Genomic DNA, 20123 nt, shown 5'->3' on the forward strand with positions numbered 1-20123 from the left:
TTTTGACAGTGCGGTCCTACTCAGCTCTGCTACATCTCCTTAGAGCATGGCTGGCTGCAAGACAGAGCCATGTGATCAGAATGAACTTGGAAGAACTTCACCCGATTTCATTGTCATCACGCGGCTCTGTCTGTGTGTCGCGGACTGATTTGCGGTCACTGGTGAAGGACTCCCCAGTGACTGCAAATCCCCTCATTGACTGAAGTGAGCTGCACGATCAGCGGTGCCATCACTCAGGTGACCTGCGGCCAGCTGCAGTCTTCCACCTGAGACCGCAAATCACCTGAGGGAGGGCACTACTGATCATGCGGATCACTTCAGCCACTCGGTCGACTTGCTGTCACAGTTGGAGGATACAGTGGTGGCCGCAGGTAACCTGAGTGATGTCATCGCTTATAGCGCGACTCACTTCAGTTGCTGTGTGGAACTCACAGAAATCGGTCGTGGTCTGTGGCCGCTCGCTGTCAGCTTCCGATGTGGCAGAGCTGAAAGCATCGTGGGACCTCGTGTGGATTGCGTCAGACCTGGAGGGCTGTTTGGGGATTAATAAAGTGGTGAAAGAGGGTGGGTTTTTTTGTCTTTTATTTCAAATAAAGGATTTTTCGTTGTGTGTGTTTATTTTCTTTACCTTACAGATTAATCATGGGGGATGTCTCATAGACGTCTGCCATGATTAACCTAGAACTTAGTGGCAGATATGGGCTGCCATTAACTCCTTATTACCCCGATTGCCACCAGGCAATTCGGGATGAGCCGGAGAGAGTCCCGGGACTGTCGCATCTAATGGATGTGGCAATTCCAGGCGGCTGCTGGCTGATATTTTTAGGCTGGGGGGCTCCCCATAACGTGGAGTTCCCCATCCTGAGAATACCAGCCTTTAGTCGTGTGGCTTTACCTTGGCTGGTATCAAAATTGGGGGGGACCGCACATCATTTTTTTTTTAATTATTTATTTATTTATTTTACTGCACGATACAGACCCGCCGACCGGTGGCTGTGATTGGTTGCAGTGAGACAGCTGTCACTCAGCATGGAGGCGCGTCTGAATGCAACCAATCATAGGCAAAGCAGTGAATACGAGATGGAATAAGGAGCGGACAGCATTTTCAGAAGCTGGAGAAGCCGCCGGAGCTTTGTGACAGCCGTGCAGTGCCGCGCCGGTGATCAGTGAGTATGAAAGAGTGAGGGATAAACCGAACAACCAATAGAGAGAGAACGACCGACAGAGAGAGAGGGAGAGAACGACCGACAGAGAGAGAGAGAGACCAACCGACAGACAGAGAGAGACCGACACCGACAGACAGAGAGAGACCGACATCGACAAAAAGAGAGATACCGACAGAGAGAGAGACTGAAAGACCTGCGTTTTGTTTGTCAAAAAAGCATGCAGAACGCAACAAAAATGCAGCGCAAACGCACAGCTAAACATTTTGGTAACGTTTTGACACACTTCATTCATTTCAATGGGTGGAAAACGCACAAGAGAAGTGACATACTGCTTTTTTAAATGCATTGATTTTGTCAAATATTTGGCACCCAAAACGCTGCGTTTAAAAAAGCAAAGTGCATGGAATTTGCTGACTTTTCATAGGCTTTGCTGGGGAAGCACAAAGCATGTATTTTGACAATGACACGCTGCAGTTTTAAACGCAGCCAAAACGCAGGAAAAAATGCAACGTGCACACACAGCCTTACTCTCTCAGTACCTAGTATATATATAACTTCCGGGTTTACATCACTGAGGATAATAATCTCAGCGATACATATCTCCCCTTTTGTACTTTACCAGTGATCACCATACAATGTGTATTTTTTATGGAAGGAAAACATATATTTATAGACTATAGCTGGGTCACAGGTAACCAAGCATTCAAACAACAACCTGCTTTAGTTGCGTCCCTAAGATTTGAAGAAGTCTTCACAAGGACAGCCATGTTCTTGGTAGTTATTCTTTTGTCATCTTCAGACATGCAGTCTCCTACTTAAATTTCTATATTTAAGTCTGAGACATTATTATGATCTACTTTCATAATAAAAGCTATTTCTCCTATAAAGCTTGTTTCGTCAGATATTCCTGGGACTTCGCGTGGCAATGGGGGCACCACCTTTAAAAGGCAATGTTTGTGTGTATAAACTGCATTAGTATTATTGCACAGCAATCAACATTTTTATCCAGATGGCCTATGAGTATGAGCTGCTCACACTTTCGATATTTTATACAGCACACAGTGCCTCAGCCTCGCTCTCTCGTGTTTAGAACTGTTGGAGTTCTGTCTAAGAAGCAATTCCTTCCTCTTCAATGGTGTGTTTTACCACCAACTCAGGGGCACAGCTATGGGGTGCTCCTGTGCCGTCTTGTATTCTAACCTGCTCCTGTGCAGGTGGGAGGAGACCTACATTTTTTGTTATGAATCTATTGACAGCACAATGTGATTTTTTTTTTCTGGTCACGTTACATTGACGATGTCTTTGTTATTCGGAGGGGACACCCTATGAGCTTTTCTAATTTTGTCTCAGGTCAGAACGATAACGTCCTAAGCCTGACCTTCACCTCAGAGTGTCACCCATTTGAACTCCAGTTTCTTGATGTTCTGTGTTATGATTGAGTGACCGAGGAGGATCAGAAAAAGGACAAAAACACGGAAACCCAAAAAATAAACCAGAGTGGCTGGAACCTTAATGGACTGCAGACCTAATACTGACACACAATTAGAAGTAGCCGTGGGACGTGCCTACGATGACCTAGTCGCCTCGACACAGCCGGAGAATTAAATATTTTTACATAGAGAAACATTAGAAAAGCTAATCTGCCTCGGAGTTGTCTCCAAAGATATAGATAGCCCCCCACATGTAAAGACTACGGTGATATAAGAAAACACAATACGTAGCTAGAGAACAGATTCAGCAAAGATGAGGCCCAAACTAGCTGCATAGGAAAGGATAGGAAAGTGCACTGACTGCAGCTGTAAAAACCCTAGCAAATACCAGCACGCCTCATATGGAAAAATACTGAGCCTACACAGGCTCTCCCCCACTATATCAGTACTCTGGTGTTACTGGGATCCAAGAAAAACACTGATATAGAGGAGGAATTGAATTTTGTACCAAGCATGGCAAAACACAATACATAGCAGAACAGGGAGCAATGGACACAGACATTCCCAGCAGGGAATGATCCAACTCCATCAAGAACTCCCCACAGGCAAAATAACAAGAAAGTGGAAACTATAAGCAGAGGTACAAAGACCAACTTATCTGAGAGGAGTTCTGGTAGACACAGAGAAAAGGGCTGGTTTCAGAATATCCTTAGCACACAGGAGATACATTGAGCACCAGCAAGGAACAAGAGAACACTGCTCCGTTATTTAGGCCCAGTCAGAACACCCTGATTGCCAATCCACCCCAGCTGTTTGGTTTCTATTCTGCAAGCCAACTTCACTGCCAGCACTGACCACAAGAGGGAGCCCCAAACTGGAATCTAATTCAAATGTATTCACAACAGTTCTGGTAACCAAAACAGTCACAGGAACACTAACAACAAAAACATACAGAAAACCTACATCGATTAATGCCTTACTAAGGTGGGAGAACAATCATGCTGTACCACTAAGAAAGGGAATCCCCAAGGGACAGAACCCGAGGATCCATCAAATTTGTTCCCTCGATAAAGATTTCAAACACCAAGCCTCTGACTTGCGTCAACGCTTCAAAGAAAGAGGGTATCCGGACAGGATCCTCAGGACTGACCATGAGGGAGCCAGAGTCAGAAATAGACACCAGTTACTTTTTCTGAGCCCCTCCAAAAACAAAGGAAGATGCTGTTTGGTATATCACAACATTTGACAGCTGTTACCCACAGGTATGCAAAATCTTGCAGAAGCACTGGCCCATACTACAGATGGATGGGGACATTGGATATCTGGTGGGTCAGTATCACTCATGTACTTTTAAAAGAGATACATTACTGACAGACAGACTAGTTTACAGCCATTTTGTCCCACCCAAACCACCCCTGTGGCTATCATCCAATATTAAAGGCTGCTTTAAGTGCAAGGGTTGTGTAACATGTCCAGTCCTAAAAATAGGAATAACCTTCACCATCACAGCAACAGGAAAAGAATATCAGATTCATACCTTTATCAATTGTCAAACAAAAGGAGTCATCTACAAAGCCACATGTTCTTGTGGCTTAAAAGATGTAGGCAAGACGAAGTGGAAGCTTAGAAGAAGAATGGGAGAACATCTCACAGACATCATCAATAAGAAGGACACGGCTCTAGCTAGACATATAAACATAGTACATGGAGGGGATAGCTCCAGATTGATCTTTATGGGCATTGACCATGTAAAAATGCTACTTAGAGGTGGTAACTGTAATCATTCCTTACTACAGCGAGAATCCAGAAGGACATATCTTCTTAGAACACAGACACCTCATGTTTAAACCAACTCTTGACTCTTCACTGTTTTCTTCTTTAGCAGAGGGTCAGCAGGACTTTTAGTGTGAGCTGTTGAGGAGTGGGGACGCAATTTCCTTTATGTAGGGTTCCAACTCCTGTGGTATGGTAGGGAAAGTTAGGGTGAGGATTAACTCTTCCCCTCCCCCGCCTTTTCTCTTTGGTCCGCTTTTTTTCTCCCACCTCCCCCTTCCCCCTATTAGCTCTCCTTTGTAATCATCTACTGTTTGATAGTCACACCAAATTGTTATGAACATTTATGCAAAACATACCTACTGTGAGACTGTGACCGGGGTTATCTATGACGGCCGGTATGTCTCGCCCCGGTTGTGCTCACTCCATGATAGAAAGTAACTCCACTCCAGGGTTAATGCTGTTTCCCTACAGGCTTAAGGAAGGGTTAAAAGGAAACAGGAACGAGGGCAGGTGTGCCGGGTGTGAGGGAGTGATCACAACTCCCTGAGTTCTCTGCCGGAAAGGCACATGTGTACTATTGTGGACTTTTCTTTGGATAATAAACCGTGTGCTGTGAACCTTGGTGCCTGGATCCCGTGTCTTCTGCTGCGCAGCCGACCATGCTACCTCACATATGGTGGAGAATCGGCGAGCATGCCAGCCCGGTGAGGTGTAGCTTCCATTTCTGGTGACCCGGTAGCACATGTCCTGGATTCAAGCGGCTATACTACAGCCCAAACCCGGCAACCCCATGGAGGACATACTAAAGCAGCTGGCTCAGGCTACTGCACAGCAACAACAGATGAATACACACCTGCTCCGAACGTTGGATCATCAGCAGCAATCCTTGAAATTGCAGGAACAGAGGCACCAAGAACAGATGGTCCTCCTGGCCAAGTCGATCCGTGCCGGACCGGCAGCAACAACCCCGGGACCGGGTGACGACGGCAGCGTCCGGAAAGCGGTGAGACAAGCGTTGCAAAAGATGACCCCGGGGGATGATGTGGAAGCGTTCCTGGCGGTGTTTGAGCGGGTGGCCGAGCGGGAAAAACTGCCGACCCCCCAGTGGGCTGAGGTATTGTCGCCCTATCTGACGGGGGAGCCCCAAAAAGCATATCTGGACCTCTGTACCGAGGACGCCTTAGAATATGCAACCCTGAAAGCCGAAATACTTGCTCGGATGGGGGTGAATACCTATGTACGGGCTCAGCGGGTAAGTCAGTGGTTCTATGAGGAAGCCAAACCCGTACGCTCCCAGGCCTATGACTTGTTGCATCTCGTAAAAAAGTGGTTGCAGCCTGACACTCTGAGCCAGGCGCAAATGGTAGAAAGGGTAGTTGTTGACCGTTTTGTACGCACTTTACCCGTCACCATTCAACGGTGGGTTGGACAGGGCGACCCAAGTACCCTGGACCAATTAGTGGGCCTGGTAGAGCGGCATGTGGCTACGCAGGACTTAATACGGGACACTGAGACTTTGCGTACCGCCCGTCGGTCCGGCCCCTCCAAGCCTAGGGCCAAGGACCCACCGCTGACACCGGTGCGGGAGTCCGCTACCGTCCCGTCTGAGGCCGCACCCTCCGTCCCTGAGGTCCGGAAAGCTATGTACCCTAAACGACAACTCGTCAAGGGGGTGTCCTTCCCTATTAGATGTTGGCGGTGCCAGCGGGTGGGACATATGGAAGCCCAGTGTCCACTCACCACGGAGCCCATGGATTGTGGGGTTACCCGGCGGGGTTCAATGTATGCTCAGGTGGTGTGTTCCGCTGACCTGGTCTACCCAGAGACTGAGCCCCACTTGTGCCAAATACAGGTGAATGGATGTCCGGTTACAGGTTTGTTGGATTCCGGAAGCTTAGTGACCCTGGTGCAATCAACCCTAGGGGCTAAAGTAAAGGCCACAGGACGTACCGTGGGGGTGGTTTGCATACATGGGGACCGCCGAGACTATCCCACGGGGATAGTCACCATCACAGCACCTTGCGGTCAGGTGCAACATGAGGTGGGACTTATTAACACTCTTCCCTATGATGTGATCCTAGGAAGGGATCTGCCCTATTTTTGGACTTTATGGAAGGGACCTCCTAAGTCCCCTCAGATATTGGTCAGTCCGGGACCTGAGCCCTACAATCCTGAATCCGGGACGCCTGCCGTAGGGGTTCCCATGATAGGGACAGAATGTGAACCCGATAGGTCGCCCCTAGAGGTATTGGCAGGAGAGGCTGAGACGGTTGAGCCCATCCCGGAGTTGGAAGCATCCCCGGATACGTTTGGGACAGCCCAACTCCAGGACCCTACATTAATACATGCCCGGAGTCGGGTGACAGTAGTTGACGGGGTGGCACAGCTGCCCGGTGCCCAGGTAAGGTACCCCCATTTCGCTCTTAAGCAGGATTTACTCTACCGGGTAGATGAAATTCGGGGCGTAGGGGTAGAGCAGTTGGTGGTGCCCCAACCTTATCGCCGGCGGGTCCTCGACTTGGCTCATAAACATCTGATGAGTGGCCACCTAGGGGTCAAGAAAACGCAGGAGCGAATATTGCAAAGGTTCTATTGGCCTGGGGTCTTTGGGGAGGTAAAACGGTTCTGCGAAACCTGCCCGGAGTGTCAGCTTTCCGCACCCCTGACCCACTTTCGCAGTCCGTTGGTACCGTTACCCATTATAGAAGTCCCTTTTGAATGGATAGGGATGGATCTGGTGGGGCCCCTCGTAAAGTCTGCTCGAGGGCACCAACATATCCTAGTGATCGTTGACTATGCCACCCGGTATCCAGAGGCGATACCTCTCAGACATACTGCGGCGAAGCTTATAGCTCGGGAGTTGTTTGCTGTGTTCTGCCGGGTGGGGTTGCCCAAGGAGATCCTTACGGATCAGGGGACCCCATTCATGTCTAAAGTGACCAAAGAGCTATGCCGGCTACTCCAGATCAAGCAGTTGCGTACGTCTGTGTATCATCCTCAGACGGATGGTTTAGTGGAACGATTCAATAAAACCCTGAAAACCATGCTAAAAAGGGTGATTTCCAAAGACGGGAAAGACTGGGATATGATGCTTCCCTATTTGATGTTTGCCATACGAGAGGTGCCACAGGCATCCACGGGGTTTTCGCCTTTTGAATTATTATACGGGCGACATCCCCGGGGATTGTTGGACCTGGCAAAGGAAACATGGGAGCAAGAGCCCACCCCCCATAAAAGTGTGATTGAACACATTTTAGGAATGCAGAACCGCATAAGCGCGGTCATGCCAATTGTGAATGAGCATTTACAGGAGGCTCAGGCCGCGCAAAGCGGCCGCTACAATAGACAAGCCACCGTGCGGACCTTTCAACCCGGGGATCGGGTGTTGGTATTGATCCCCATGGCGGAGAGTAAATTCCTGGCTCAGTGGCAAGGCCCCTACGAGATAAAGGAAAGAGTCGGGGTGGTCAACTATAAGGTATTGCAGCCCGGTAGGCGGAAACCTGAACAAATATACCATGTCAACCTATTAAAACCTTGGCAGGAACGGGAAAGCCTGATGGTTGATTTTCCCCCGTCTCCCTCCTCTTCGGGTCGTTCAAACACGGCTCCAGCAACCTCCGGAGAGGACGATCCGGAAGTAAGGATTGGAGAGGCCCTCACCAAGCAACAGAGGCGAGAGGCCAGACGGCTGGTTCAGCAGAACCCCGATGTCTTCTCCGAGTTGCCGGGTAGGACCAGTCTGATACGACATGACATTGTCACCGAGCCTCACCTGAAGGTACGCCTGAAGTCATACCGGGTGCCGGAGGCTCGAAGACAAGCCATATCAGAGGAAGTGAAGACAATGCTACGCCTGGGGGTCATCGAAAAATCCCGGAGTGAATGGGCTAGTCCTATTGTCCTAATACCAAAACCCGATGGCTCCTTAAGGTTCTGCAATGACTTTAGGAGATTGAACGAAATATCCAAGTTCGATCTCTACCCCATGCCCCGGGTGGATGAGCTGATTGACAGGCTGGGACAGGCGCGATATTTCACCACGCTCGACCTGACCAAGGGGTACTGGCAGGTGCCCCTGACGGAGTCTGCCAAGGAGAAAACCGCTTTTGTTACGCCGGAGGGTCTCTTCCACTATGTTGTCTTGCCTTTTGGGTTACATGGCGCTCCGGCCACGTTCCAGAGGTTGATGGACTTGGTGCTGGAACCCCACCAGGCGTATGCATCAGCGTACCTTGACGACATCATTATTTACAGCTCCGAGTGGCAGACCCACTTGGAACAGGTACAAGCGGTGGTAGACGCGCTTCGAACAGCCGGATTGACAGCCAATCCCAAGAAATGTGCATTGGGACTCACGGAAGCCCGCTACTTGGGCTACGTAATAGGCCAAGGAGTGATTAAGCCCCAAATTAACAAGGTTGAGGCGATCCAGAAGTGGCCTAGACCCCTGACCACGAAGCAGGTTAGGGCCTTCCTGGGTATCGTGGGGTACTACAGGAGGTTTGTAAAAGATTTTGCGGGACTATCAGCCCCCTTGACGGACCTTCTCAAAGGCAAGAAGTCCGTCATGGTGCGCTGGACTCCGCAGGCCGAGGACTCCTTCCGGGCCCTGAAGGGGGTCCTGTGCGGACAGCCCGTTCTTGTAAACCCTGATTTCCGGAAGGAGTTCATAGTACAGACTGACGCCTCGGAGGTCGGCCTGGGGGCAGTGCTGTCTCAGGTGGTTCAGGGGGAGGAACACCCCGTCACCTTCTTAAGTAGGAAGCTCACCCCTCCTGAGCGGAATTATAGCGTAGTGGAGAAGGAGTGCCTGGCGATTAAGTGGGCCTTGGAGTCCCTCCGCTATTACCTGCTGGGACGTCAGTTTCGCTTGGTGACGGATCACTCTCCACTGGTCTGGATGAGGTCCGCCAAGGAACGGAATGCCCGGGTTACCCGGTGGTTCCTTTCTCTGCAGAACTTCCGGTTTACGGTTGAACACCGGGCCGGTAGGTTGCAGGGCAACGCCGATGCCTTGTCCCGCGGCCCGTGTTTGATGGCAGGAGTTCAACCCCGCTCGCTTGAACTGAGGGGGGGGGGTATGTGAGACTGTGACCGGGGTTATCTATGACGGCTGGTATGTCTCGCCCCGGTTGTGCTCACTCCATGATAGAAAGTAACTCCACTCCAGGGTTAATGCTGTTTCCCTACAGGCTTAAGGAAGGGTTAAAAGGAAACAGGAACGAGGGCAGGTGTGCCGGGTGTGAGGGAGTGATCACAACTCCCTGAGTTCTCTGCCGGAAAGGCACATGTGTACTATTGTGGACTTTTCTTTGGATAATAAACCGTGTGCTGTGAACCTTGGTGCCTGGATCCCGTGTCTTCTGCTGCGCAGCCGACCACGCTACCTCACACTACCTACAAAATAATTGTGCCACTGTAAAGGATGCCTTGTTGTTAACAAATTAGCGAATAGATTTATTCTGATTTATTAGGGATTCTTATGGGGTTCTGTCACTCCCCATGTATTCACATAGCAATCAAACATAGAAATGTTGCTAATAGAAAGTAGGATTATAGTTCTCCTATTGAGGATATGGATGAGTCCTGGGTACTACAACTGTGGCGCTCCTAAGTTGCACTACAAATCAGATGCGCTGTGAAGTAGATGTGCTCCTTGCCTGTATGCATGATGACAGTATTGAAAATGATGTCTTCACACTAGGAAATGGTCTGCTCTGTGCGTTCCACTTCATGTTCTCCACCACCGGAACAGCTGACTGGGAGGTGACGTGCGCGGTCCAGGTGGTGCACCTCACACTTCCTGCGGCTGGTACAGCTGATCAGGAAATGACGGGTGCTGTCCAAATGACCCGCACGCCAACCTGTCACCAATCAGATTGGTGTATAGAATAGGTGGTGACTCAGATTGGGCACAGTATACATGATGTGTGAGTTAGTGCCGCCCTCCACCTCCGACCACTCCCTGTACCTGCACCTTTTTAAAGGTGCTGGTGGTAAAATTTTCTCAAGTATCCCTGGGCACATAACGCTTGATGCAAGTAATGTCCCAATAAGCTAAAACCTCTGCTCCCATGATGAGTAATTGACAAAACGCATTGTGAGCAGTTTGGGTGCTTCTTCCTTTGGATGGTCCGCTAATAGTCAGTGCTGGAGAGGAAAAGCGCGGTTAACGCCGGGCTGCCGCTGAATGAAGAGATTGTTGATTATTAATAATCTTCTTTATGCCATAGGTCAGATCTACGCGTTTCAGGGCTCAAGACCCCTTCTTCAGGACCAAATGGAGGAATCAACAATACCTGGTACATGGTTCATGGGTATTGTTGATTCCTCCATTTGGTCCTGAAGAACGGGTCTTGAGCCCTGAAACGCGTAGACCTGACCTATGGAATAAAGAAAATTATTAATAATCAAAAATCTCTTCATTCAGCTGCAGCGCGGCATTATCCCCGCCTTTCCTCTCCAGCACTGACTATTAACCCTTGTGGGGCTGCGGCAGCCACCATTTCAATACAAGCCTTTTTAGGGATTGTGACTGTCGCAACCCCATTAGGTGAGTATAATACTGTACATATTGCAAATAATCTTTATTTGGTAAGACCCTATTTGCGCTCCTTTTTTCTCAGCTTTATTTGGATAGTCCTCTAGGAGGGCACTGTGTGGCTTGTTTCAAAAATAGCCCCGCCTCATTTTTCAGGACACAGAGACTTACTGTGGACACCTTCAGGATATTCATGTACCAGTTGAGATCGTTCCGTATTAGAGGCACTCGTATATACTAGAGTTCTTCTACCCTACCCTGCATGATCACGTAATAGGATATACACGATCTATGGTGGCGAGAATCTAATCATCTCACCTGACGGCTCTGTATGAGCAATTCTTTGTTTTCTATATGTTGTGTGTGTTTTTTAATGTTGCTTTTTAACCAATTTAAGTAAAAGCTAAGTTATATTTATTTATTACCCTTGCAGTGAGACTATATTTTGTTGGTATCATATACTCATTGAGTCAAAATTTGATTTATACATGTGCAGTCTCCTAACTTAAATTTCTATATTTGAGCCTGATACATTATTATTATGAACTGCTTTCATTATAAACGCCATTTCTCCTATAAATCTTATATCGTCAGACATTGCTGAGACTTCGCGGGGCGATGTGGGGGCACCACCTTTAAAAGGCAACGTCTGTGTGTATAAACCGCATTAGCATTATTGCACAGCAATCATCTTTTTATCGCGATGCGCTCTGTGTATGAGCCGCTCACATTTTCCATATTTTATACAGCGCCGGGCCTCGCTCTCTCGTGTTTAGAGAGCCTTTATTAACTGTAGGAGGCTCACTCTTCAGGGAAACATGTCAGATGAAGATTTATAGTGCGCTGGTAACAAAGCTGCATTTTCAGCATTAAGGAGTCGACGTTATTAGTTTTTTTTTTATTTTTATCACTGGGGGAGTCGCTGCTGACATTTCTTTTCAAATTTAATTTTAATATTAGAAAAGGTGAGAAAAGACAGCAGACGATCGCCGATTCTCAGCTCATTAACTGTTTCCAATGGTTTCATGTAGGTAGAGTGGTATACGGGGAAGCCATAGCTGCTGGCCTTGGTACCGATGGCACCAACTATTGGCACAACGATTGGGTTCATGCTGCCGGACATGTGATGGGACCCCCACTTCGTCCTGATCCGACGACCCCAAAATATTTAATGCAATTACTTGCAAAGTAAGTACACCTACAGCATCTAACATTTCTCATTGTCAATGTAATCAGAAAAAATCACGTCTCTTTAAAGGGGTAATACGGTTTTATCAGATGAAGAATATTTAAATGTATATATACATGTTATATTCCAAAATCATCTTAGTATCTATTTTCAAGGAAAGGTTCTTAAGAGCTCAGTTGGAGCATTCACACTGCTAGCAGGAGATATGAGTAGGACCTAATGGCATTGCCGACTCTAGGGGTATGTTGTCCCTTGAGTCTCAGTTGACCAGTCTTTGCTTTTGATTTTATTCTTTAGTAGCTGTAGTACCCGGTGTAACTAAGTTTCTCTTGCTCGCTGTCTTTTTCCCACTCTCCCTCTCTCTCACTCTTCCTCTCGCTCACGCACTCTCCCACTTTCCTGCTTTCTCACTCTTTCACTCTCCCTGTCTCTCCCACTCTCCCTCTCTCCCACTCCCCCTCTCTCCCACTCTCCCTCACTCCCACTCTCCCTCACTCCCACTCTCCCTCTCTCCCTCATTCCCACTCTCCCTCATTCCCACTCTCCCTCATTCCCACTCTCCCTCACTCCCACTCTCCCTCACTCCCACTCTCCCTCACTCCCACTCTCCCTCACTCCCACTCTCCCTCACTCCCACTCTCCCTCACTCCCACTCACCCTCATTCCCACTCTCCCTCATTCCCACTCTCCATCTCTCCCTCTCTCCCACTCTCCCTCACTCCCACTCTCCCTCTCTCCCACTCTCCCTCATTCCCACTCTCCATCTCTCCCTCTCTCCCACTCTCCCTCACTCCCACTCTCCCTCTCTCCCACTCTCCCTCATTCCCACTCTCCCATTCTCCCATTCTCCCACTCTCCCTCATTCCCACTCTCCCATTCTCCCATTCTCCCACTCTCCCTCACTCCCACTCTCCCTCTCTCCCACGCTCCCTCACTCCCACTCTCCCTCACTCCCACTCTCCCTCACTCCCACTCTCCCTCACTCCCACTCTCCCTCTCTCCCTCATTCCCACTCTCCCTCACTCCCACTCTCCCTCACTCCCACTCTCCCTCATTCCCACTCTCCATCTCTCCCTCTCTCCCACTCTCCCTCACTCCCACTCTCCCTCTCTCCCACTCTCCCTCATTCCCACTCTCCCATTCTCCCATTTTCCCACTCTCCCTCATTCCCACTCTCCCTCACTCCCACTCTCCCTCTCTCCCACCCTCCCTTTCTCCCACTCTCCCACTCTTCCACACTGCCACTCTTCCTTTTTCCCACTCTCCCTCTCACCACCAAAATCATATTAACTGACACATAAGCTGTCATTATAATAAGAAATTCCTTTGTTGCCTATAGCAAACAATCAGAGCTCCTATTAATGACTTGAAGCAAAATAGAAGCAGAGCTGTGATTGGTTGCTATAGGCCACCTGATAAATATCCAGGCTAACTGTCAACACAGCCAATATATTACGTCACACATCAAAACAGTAAGTAAGCTGGATTTTTAGCGAATAACTAAAGCACGGGGCTAAAATTTCCCCTCGAAACATAGTCTATGACGTTCTCTGAGTCAAATGGGGCAATTGTAAAAATGTTGTGATTGTAAATGAGATCAACACTGCTGATTCCTTTAGCGGACACACACACACACACACACACACACACACACACACACACACACACACACACACACACACACACACACACAGAGTACATACACTCAGCTTTATACTGTATATTTTATTTTTCAATCTATACTGTTTCCCAGTTTGGGGTCCTTAAGGAGAAGTGAACAAAAAGCAGTGATTCTGCCATTTCTAATTTTTGTTGTTTTTTTTTCATTTTGACGGTCATTTGAATATTATAATATTGTATTTGTTTGGACAGTCGTGTAGGCAACAATACCATATACGTTCTTTTTTATTATTATTTTACTTTTACTTTGAGAACAGTGGATCGATAAGAACTTTGACACTTTCTTTTACTTTTTTTTTTTTCAAAGGTATTTTTATTGAGGGATTTTAAACAATAACTGGGAAAGAGGGGGGGGGGGGGGTCTGGGAACATGCGAAAATAAAAAGGGAAAAATATCCAACAACAGTATTAATAACCTTTTTAAGGGTCTAAATATAACAATTCACATGTCATCAACTACCTAAAAGGAAAAAGGGGAGGTCTAGAAAGCAAGGGACAAAAGATAAGAAAAGGAAGGGGTGAAGGGGGGAAGGAAAACGGGAAGAAGGGGGGAACTTGGAGAGCAGGGGTAGGGATCAGAATAAAAGAAGATCTGAGTCCAAAAAGTCAATAAAACCAAAAACCTTTTCTTTTTAACACTAGAAGTCCCAGAGAGGGGTCATTTTACCATTCTACCTTTGGAACCCAGAGACTGGTCGAATGACCTGAAGGATTTTAGCTAATATCCTATAATCACCATCTTTTGTTCTGTAATTAAGGCCATTACTGTCACACCACAGGAGGTTGTTGTTTTCCATTGAGTTTAGCCATTTAGTTTCTAGGTAGTTCTATTCAGTTTATTGTATGTCATTTGACCCTCTTTCAGGACTTCAGGGGGGAGCTCGAAATTTATTTAAATATATTTGCCCTCATACAGCTTCATTATGGATCATGGAAAATGGCGCAAACCAATAAATGCACAGTAACAAAACAAGTAAAACTGTAATCAGACCGACCTGGCAAATAATATTGCTAGCTCATATTTACTGCACAATGATGACTGTAAAAATTAAATCTGAAAAACCATGGAGGATGTGTTTCTTTTCATTTTTGTTTTCTTTTTACAACTTCATACTACATACTGAGGTTTTTCATTATATTATATTATTATGTGAATGGTGTCACTAAAAACTTTCTAATTGCAGTGATGACCTGAGTGTGTCCGGCACCGATAACTGCACATTTGACACCTGTCAGAAGGCGCTCGGCAAAGACGACTTCACTAAGATCCCCAATGGGGTGAACGGGGTGGAGGACAGGATGTCTGTGATCTGGGAGAAAGGAGTGGTAAGAAACAAAAAAAACACCCATTATTTGATTTTTTAGTTGTTATCTACTTAAAATCAGCTGTGTTTTTCTGATTTGATAAATGATGCATCTACCACTAGGGGGAGCTAAGTACATCAAAATTATAGTGTCAATGAGCTCCCCCTTGTGGCGGCTGCATGTAGCCAATTTTTTAGTAATACAAAAGGAAGCAAATTAACTTCAGGTTCCCTTTTACCATGGTGACCTTAGCAGTCAACCATATCTTTAGGGAAATATTTAATTGATAGTTAGTGTCGCATACATATCCCTTGGTGGTACAAGTGTTTAAAGTGTTTAGTGCCAGTAATTTAATGCAGTGCTGCTCACAAAATTCATTCTCAATTAGCCGGGTGCCAAGTAGAACTTTCACAGGCAAGCGCTGGTAACTTGTAATGTCACATAGATGTATATAATAAATACTATTAAGGGAGTCTCCTATAAAATACATATGCATATATATATATATATATCGGTATATCGCGAGTGAAATAAGTATTGCACATGTCACCAACATGTCACCAATTTTCTATTATATTTCTAAAGGTACTATTGACATGAATTTCTCACCAGTAACAACCCATACAATCCACACAGGTAAAGAAATCAAACCATAGATGTCAATAACTTTAGTGATGTGTAATAATGAGAAATAAGAAATAACGTTTGGAACTCCATTCTATGTCTGTCTATATCTCCCCATAATAATGAGAAATGACACAGGGAAAAAGTACTTAATACACTTACTAAAATGTATTTAATACTTTGTAAAAAAGCCTTTAATGGTGATGAAGTTTCAAGACGCCTTCTGTACAGAGAAACAAATCACTTGCATTGCTCAGGTGTGATTTTGGCCCATTCTTCCACACAAACACTCTTCAATTCCTGAGGGTCCCATGTGCTCCATATATGAACTCTTTAGCTTTAGTTCCGTCCATAAATTCTCCATTGGATTCAGCTCCGGTGATCGGCTGGACCATTCTAGTAGCTTTATTTTCTTTCTCTGAAACCAAGTGAGTTTCATAGCTGTGTGTTTGGGATCATTGTCTTGCTGAATTGTCCATTCTCGTTTCATCCTCATCATGCTGGTAGATGGCATCAGATTTTTACCAAATGTCTCAGTACATTTGTCCATTCATCTTTCATTCAATCATACAAAGTTTGCCAGCACCATATGCTTAATAACACCCTCATACTATGATGTTTCCACCTCCAAACTACACTGTTAGTGTTTTGGGGGCAATTTGCCTATTGGCCTCCAAACATGGTGTGTATTATGGCCTCTAAATACTTCAATTTTGGTCTCTGACCAGACTATATTCTCCCAGTATTTCACTGGCTTCTCTAAATGTTGTTGAGCAAACTTTAAACGCTATTGAACCTGCTGTTTCTTCAGCATTGGAACCTTGTGTGGTGAGCGTTCATACAGGCCATGGAGGGGGGTGCATTACTTATTGTTTTCTTTGAAACCATTGTACCTCCACAATTGGTCTTTGGTTCTTGGACAACTATTCTGATTATTCTTTTCACTCCTCTATCATGTGGGAAGCACCTGGTCATGGATGGTTTATAAATTATGTTCTTTCCACGTCTGTATTATGGCCCTAACAGTGCTCGCTAGAACCTTCAGTAGTTTAGAAATTCTTCTGTACCCAATGCCATCAGTATGTTTTCCAACAATAAGGTTGCAAAGCTCTCGAGACAGCTCACTGGTTTTACCCATTGTGAGATGTTTCTTGTGCGGCACCTTGGTAATGAGACATCTTTTTAGATGCCATCAGTTGAACCAGTTGATATTATTTTTCACTAAGTGGAAGAATTTCTTTCAAATTACTGATAGATTTCAGCTGCTGTCATGGCGTTCTATGAATTTTTGCACCTTTCTTTCTTCATGTGTTCAAACTTTTTTCCTTGTATCATTTCTGATTATTACACGTAACTTAATTTATGGACATCTATGGCTTGGTTTCTTCACCTGTGTGGATTGGATAGGTTGCTACTGACATCTGGTGAGCAATTCATCTTTATAAATATATTTACTTAGAAAATTGGTGACATGTTACTGTTCAATACTTATTTCACCCACTGTATATATATTTTCTGTTCTGGAATTTAACAATAGTATGTTTATAAACTAGCCATCCTATCACTATATCAGTTCTCCAGAATTATGGGCCCTTTAACGTAGTGCAGTACCTAGTCTTATCCTGTAGATGTCACTCTTGCTATTGAGGTCTATAGAGAGCAGCGGCTAGCGGCTCCTCATTTATACAATATGGAATGGACTACCAAGAGAAAAATATTTTCTGTATTGACAAAAAGTTGTAATAATCAATAAGTATTGGCAGAGATGCAGCTTACAGGTCTGTGGCCCCAGTGCAAAAGTTAGAAAAGGGCAACGCCTACCATGTGCCATTTTATGACATCAGTGTCTTATATGGCACAGGGGTCTTTGGACCACCAGGGCCAGGATGAGACCATATATATTTGTGAGATTGTAACGATATTACAATCTCGGAGTTTTCAACTTTTTCTTGTGTTCTCCAGCACAGCGGGGATATGGATGAGAACAGATTTGTTGCTGTCACAAGCTCCAATGCAGCGAGGATTTTTAACATATATCCAAGGAAGGGGAAAATAGCGAAAGGCTCCGATGCAGATGTCGTTATCTGGGATCCACAAGCTACGAGGTACTATAGGGATTAAAAATATGTTTTGCTGTAATGCAATATAAGATATGTTATATCATTACTGTATGAGCCAACACCCGATGACAGAAAGGTGTCAGGAATACACAGCAGAGACCAAAAGTCATCTGTCTCCAGATTTTACAATACAAATACATTTTGTAGACCTGAAGAGGCTGGTGTACTTAATATGCAAACCTATGTAAAAAATGACTGTGCAGAGCTTCACTGCCGAATATTGAAATTAGCATTTTATGGCTATAACTTATTTTTTATTTAAGGATTATACATCCATACTGACAAGGATTTTCATAGTAAGTACACCGGCCTTATTAGGTCTAATAAATCTTTTTCAAAATCTATGCAGTTTGTATTTTGAAATCTGGTGACAAATCAATATGAACATCTTAAAGTAACAGGTTTCTCCTCTGAGGTAAGTGAAGCCTGCATCCTAGCAGTGTGAAGATCAGCCTGCCCGGTCAGCCAAGGGTTCGGTGCTCCGTCACAGTATTCAGCTGTATCTGTATCATGAGAACATGGCTATAGAGCACTGATATATAGAGCACTATATTTCAACCCTGACCATGGGTGCAGCTGGTGTAGTGGGATTGACTCCTCAGGTCTATGTCCTGCTGCTCCATCCTGTGCAGAGCTCACAGCAGGGACAGATAGCAGTATCTTAGGCCTTCTATATTTTATTCTATATTTTATGTACAAATTCCATCTATGTGTTTTAGAACATGTACCCAGTATAGTCTATGGTGCTGTTCCAGCTTAATTCTTGTGTGTCTGCACACTGCGACCTCAGATGTAGCAGAGCAGGGATCACCGTGGGGCATCGTGTGGATTACGTCGGAGTTGCAGAGGTGTTTCGCGTAATACATTGGAGAATGGGTGTTTTTTTTGTTTTTTAAATAAATTATTTTTCTCTCTTTTCTGTTTTTTCTTTTTACTTACACGATTAGTAATGGGGGTCTTATAGACCCCTCCCCATTACTAACCTCAGGCTTGATGACAGCTGTGATTTTTTTGACAACTCACAGCTGTCATTAACCCTTTATATTTCCACAATTGCTACTGCACCAGAGCAATTGGGATGAGCCAGGTAAGCGCCAGGATTGGTGCATCTAATGGATGTGCGAGTTCTGGGGCGGCTGGAGACTACTATTTTTATGCTAGGGAAGGCCCAATAACCATGGGCCTCCACAGCCTTAGAATAGCAGCTGTCTTCTTTATCTTGGCTAGGTATCAAAATTGGGGGGACCCCACACCATTTTTTTAAATTATTTAAATAATTTAAAAAAAGCTGCATGGGGACCCTCGTATTTTGATTCACAGCCAATAAAAACACACAGATTGTGGCTGCAGCCTGTAGCCGTCTGCTTTTTTTGCACCAGGCATCAAAATACAGGGAACCCCACTCCATTTTTTCCAAATATTTATTTATTTTTACACTCCACTTTGGGGATCCATACAGCTAGTGTAAGGGTAACCAATCACAGATGCCTGCACAGAGGGTGGGGACGCAGTCTGACTAGAACCAATCACAGACACTGTCATAGAGGGTGGACAGAGGAAGCAGTACATATTCATGAGAAAGCAGTGTGTCAGACAGGCGGAGACCGGTGTCTAGGCATAGGAGTCAAACATTTACACACAGAGGTGCAGGAGAAAGGCGGAAAGCACCAACCTATTCTGGGAGAAGCTGCAGCCGGCTGCGGGCCCCGTTCTTCACTCCCTTTGGTTTACCGGAGACTCCGGTGTCTTGTGTCATAGTGAGTACAACAGTGCCTTCGGGCCGCGCAACGCACCGCAACACTTCACCCTGCACCCCGGCCCTCACCAACCAGGCCCCGGGACTAACACCCCCCTACCCACGGAGGGGTCAACACCTAGCTGTGCCATTACACTGCTCCCGGGAGCCCCCATACCTTCACCGCAGCGGTGGTGTCTACAATCACCACAACCCGTGGGTGGCGTCACGAAGTTACATCCCAAATCAAACTACCGCGACCCCGGTCATGGAACTCCTCACCCAAGTCCCCGCATGTAGCGCCAACTCCCTTGCAGAGCGACGTGACCCCCAGGTCCGTGAGAGGCTCGAGCCACCACCCGCAGTACGAGCACGGATCCGAGTGGCTCGGCGGTCACAGCCGAGCCCGCGGGGCGATACATTCACAGCGGTTGGTATGCAAAGGTATGCTTCCTTATGTGAGCTGTGTCCTGTAGTAACGTTCTTCTTCATATGAGTCCTTATCTCATGAAGCATTTGTCGATATATGTCATATGAGTAATGTCCTGCATGAC

General features: G+C 46.2%; 1 protein-coding gene across 2 annotated transcripts in view; it reads left to right on the plus strand.

Annotated features, from left to right (window-relative positions):
* The window catches only part of DPYS (dihydropyrimidinase), a 141212-nt gene that overhangs the window by 69509 nt on the left and 51580 nt on the right, over positions 1-20123 (plus strand). For both annotated transcript variants that reach the window (XM_075352967.1, XM_075352966.1), the window contains exons 5-7: positions 11948-12104; positions 14970-15111; positions 17677-17819. In XM_075352967.1, the coding sequence (XP_075209082.1) occupies positions 11948-12104; positions 14970-15111; positions 17677-17819 (442 nt within the window). The remainder of the gene's footprint in view (positions 1-11947; positions 12105-14969; positions 15112-17676; positions 17820-20123) is intronic.

The sequence above is a fragment of the Anomaloglossus baeobatrachus genome, chromosome 6 (genome assembly GCF_048569485.1).
Source record: "Anomaloglossus baeobatrachus isolate aAnoBae1 chromosome 6, aAnoBae1.hap1, whole genome shotgun sequence".
NCBI lineage: Eukaryota > Metazoa > Chordata > Amphibia > Anura > Aromobatidae > Anomaloglossus > Anomaloglossus baeobatrachus.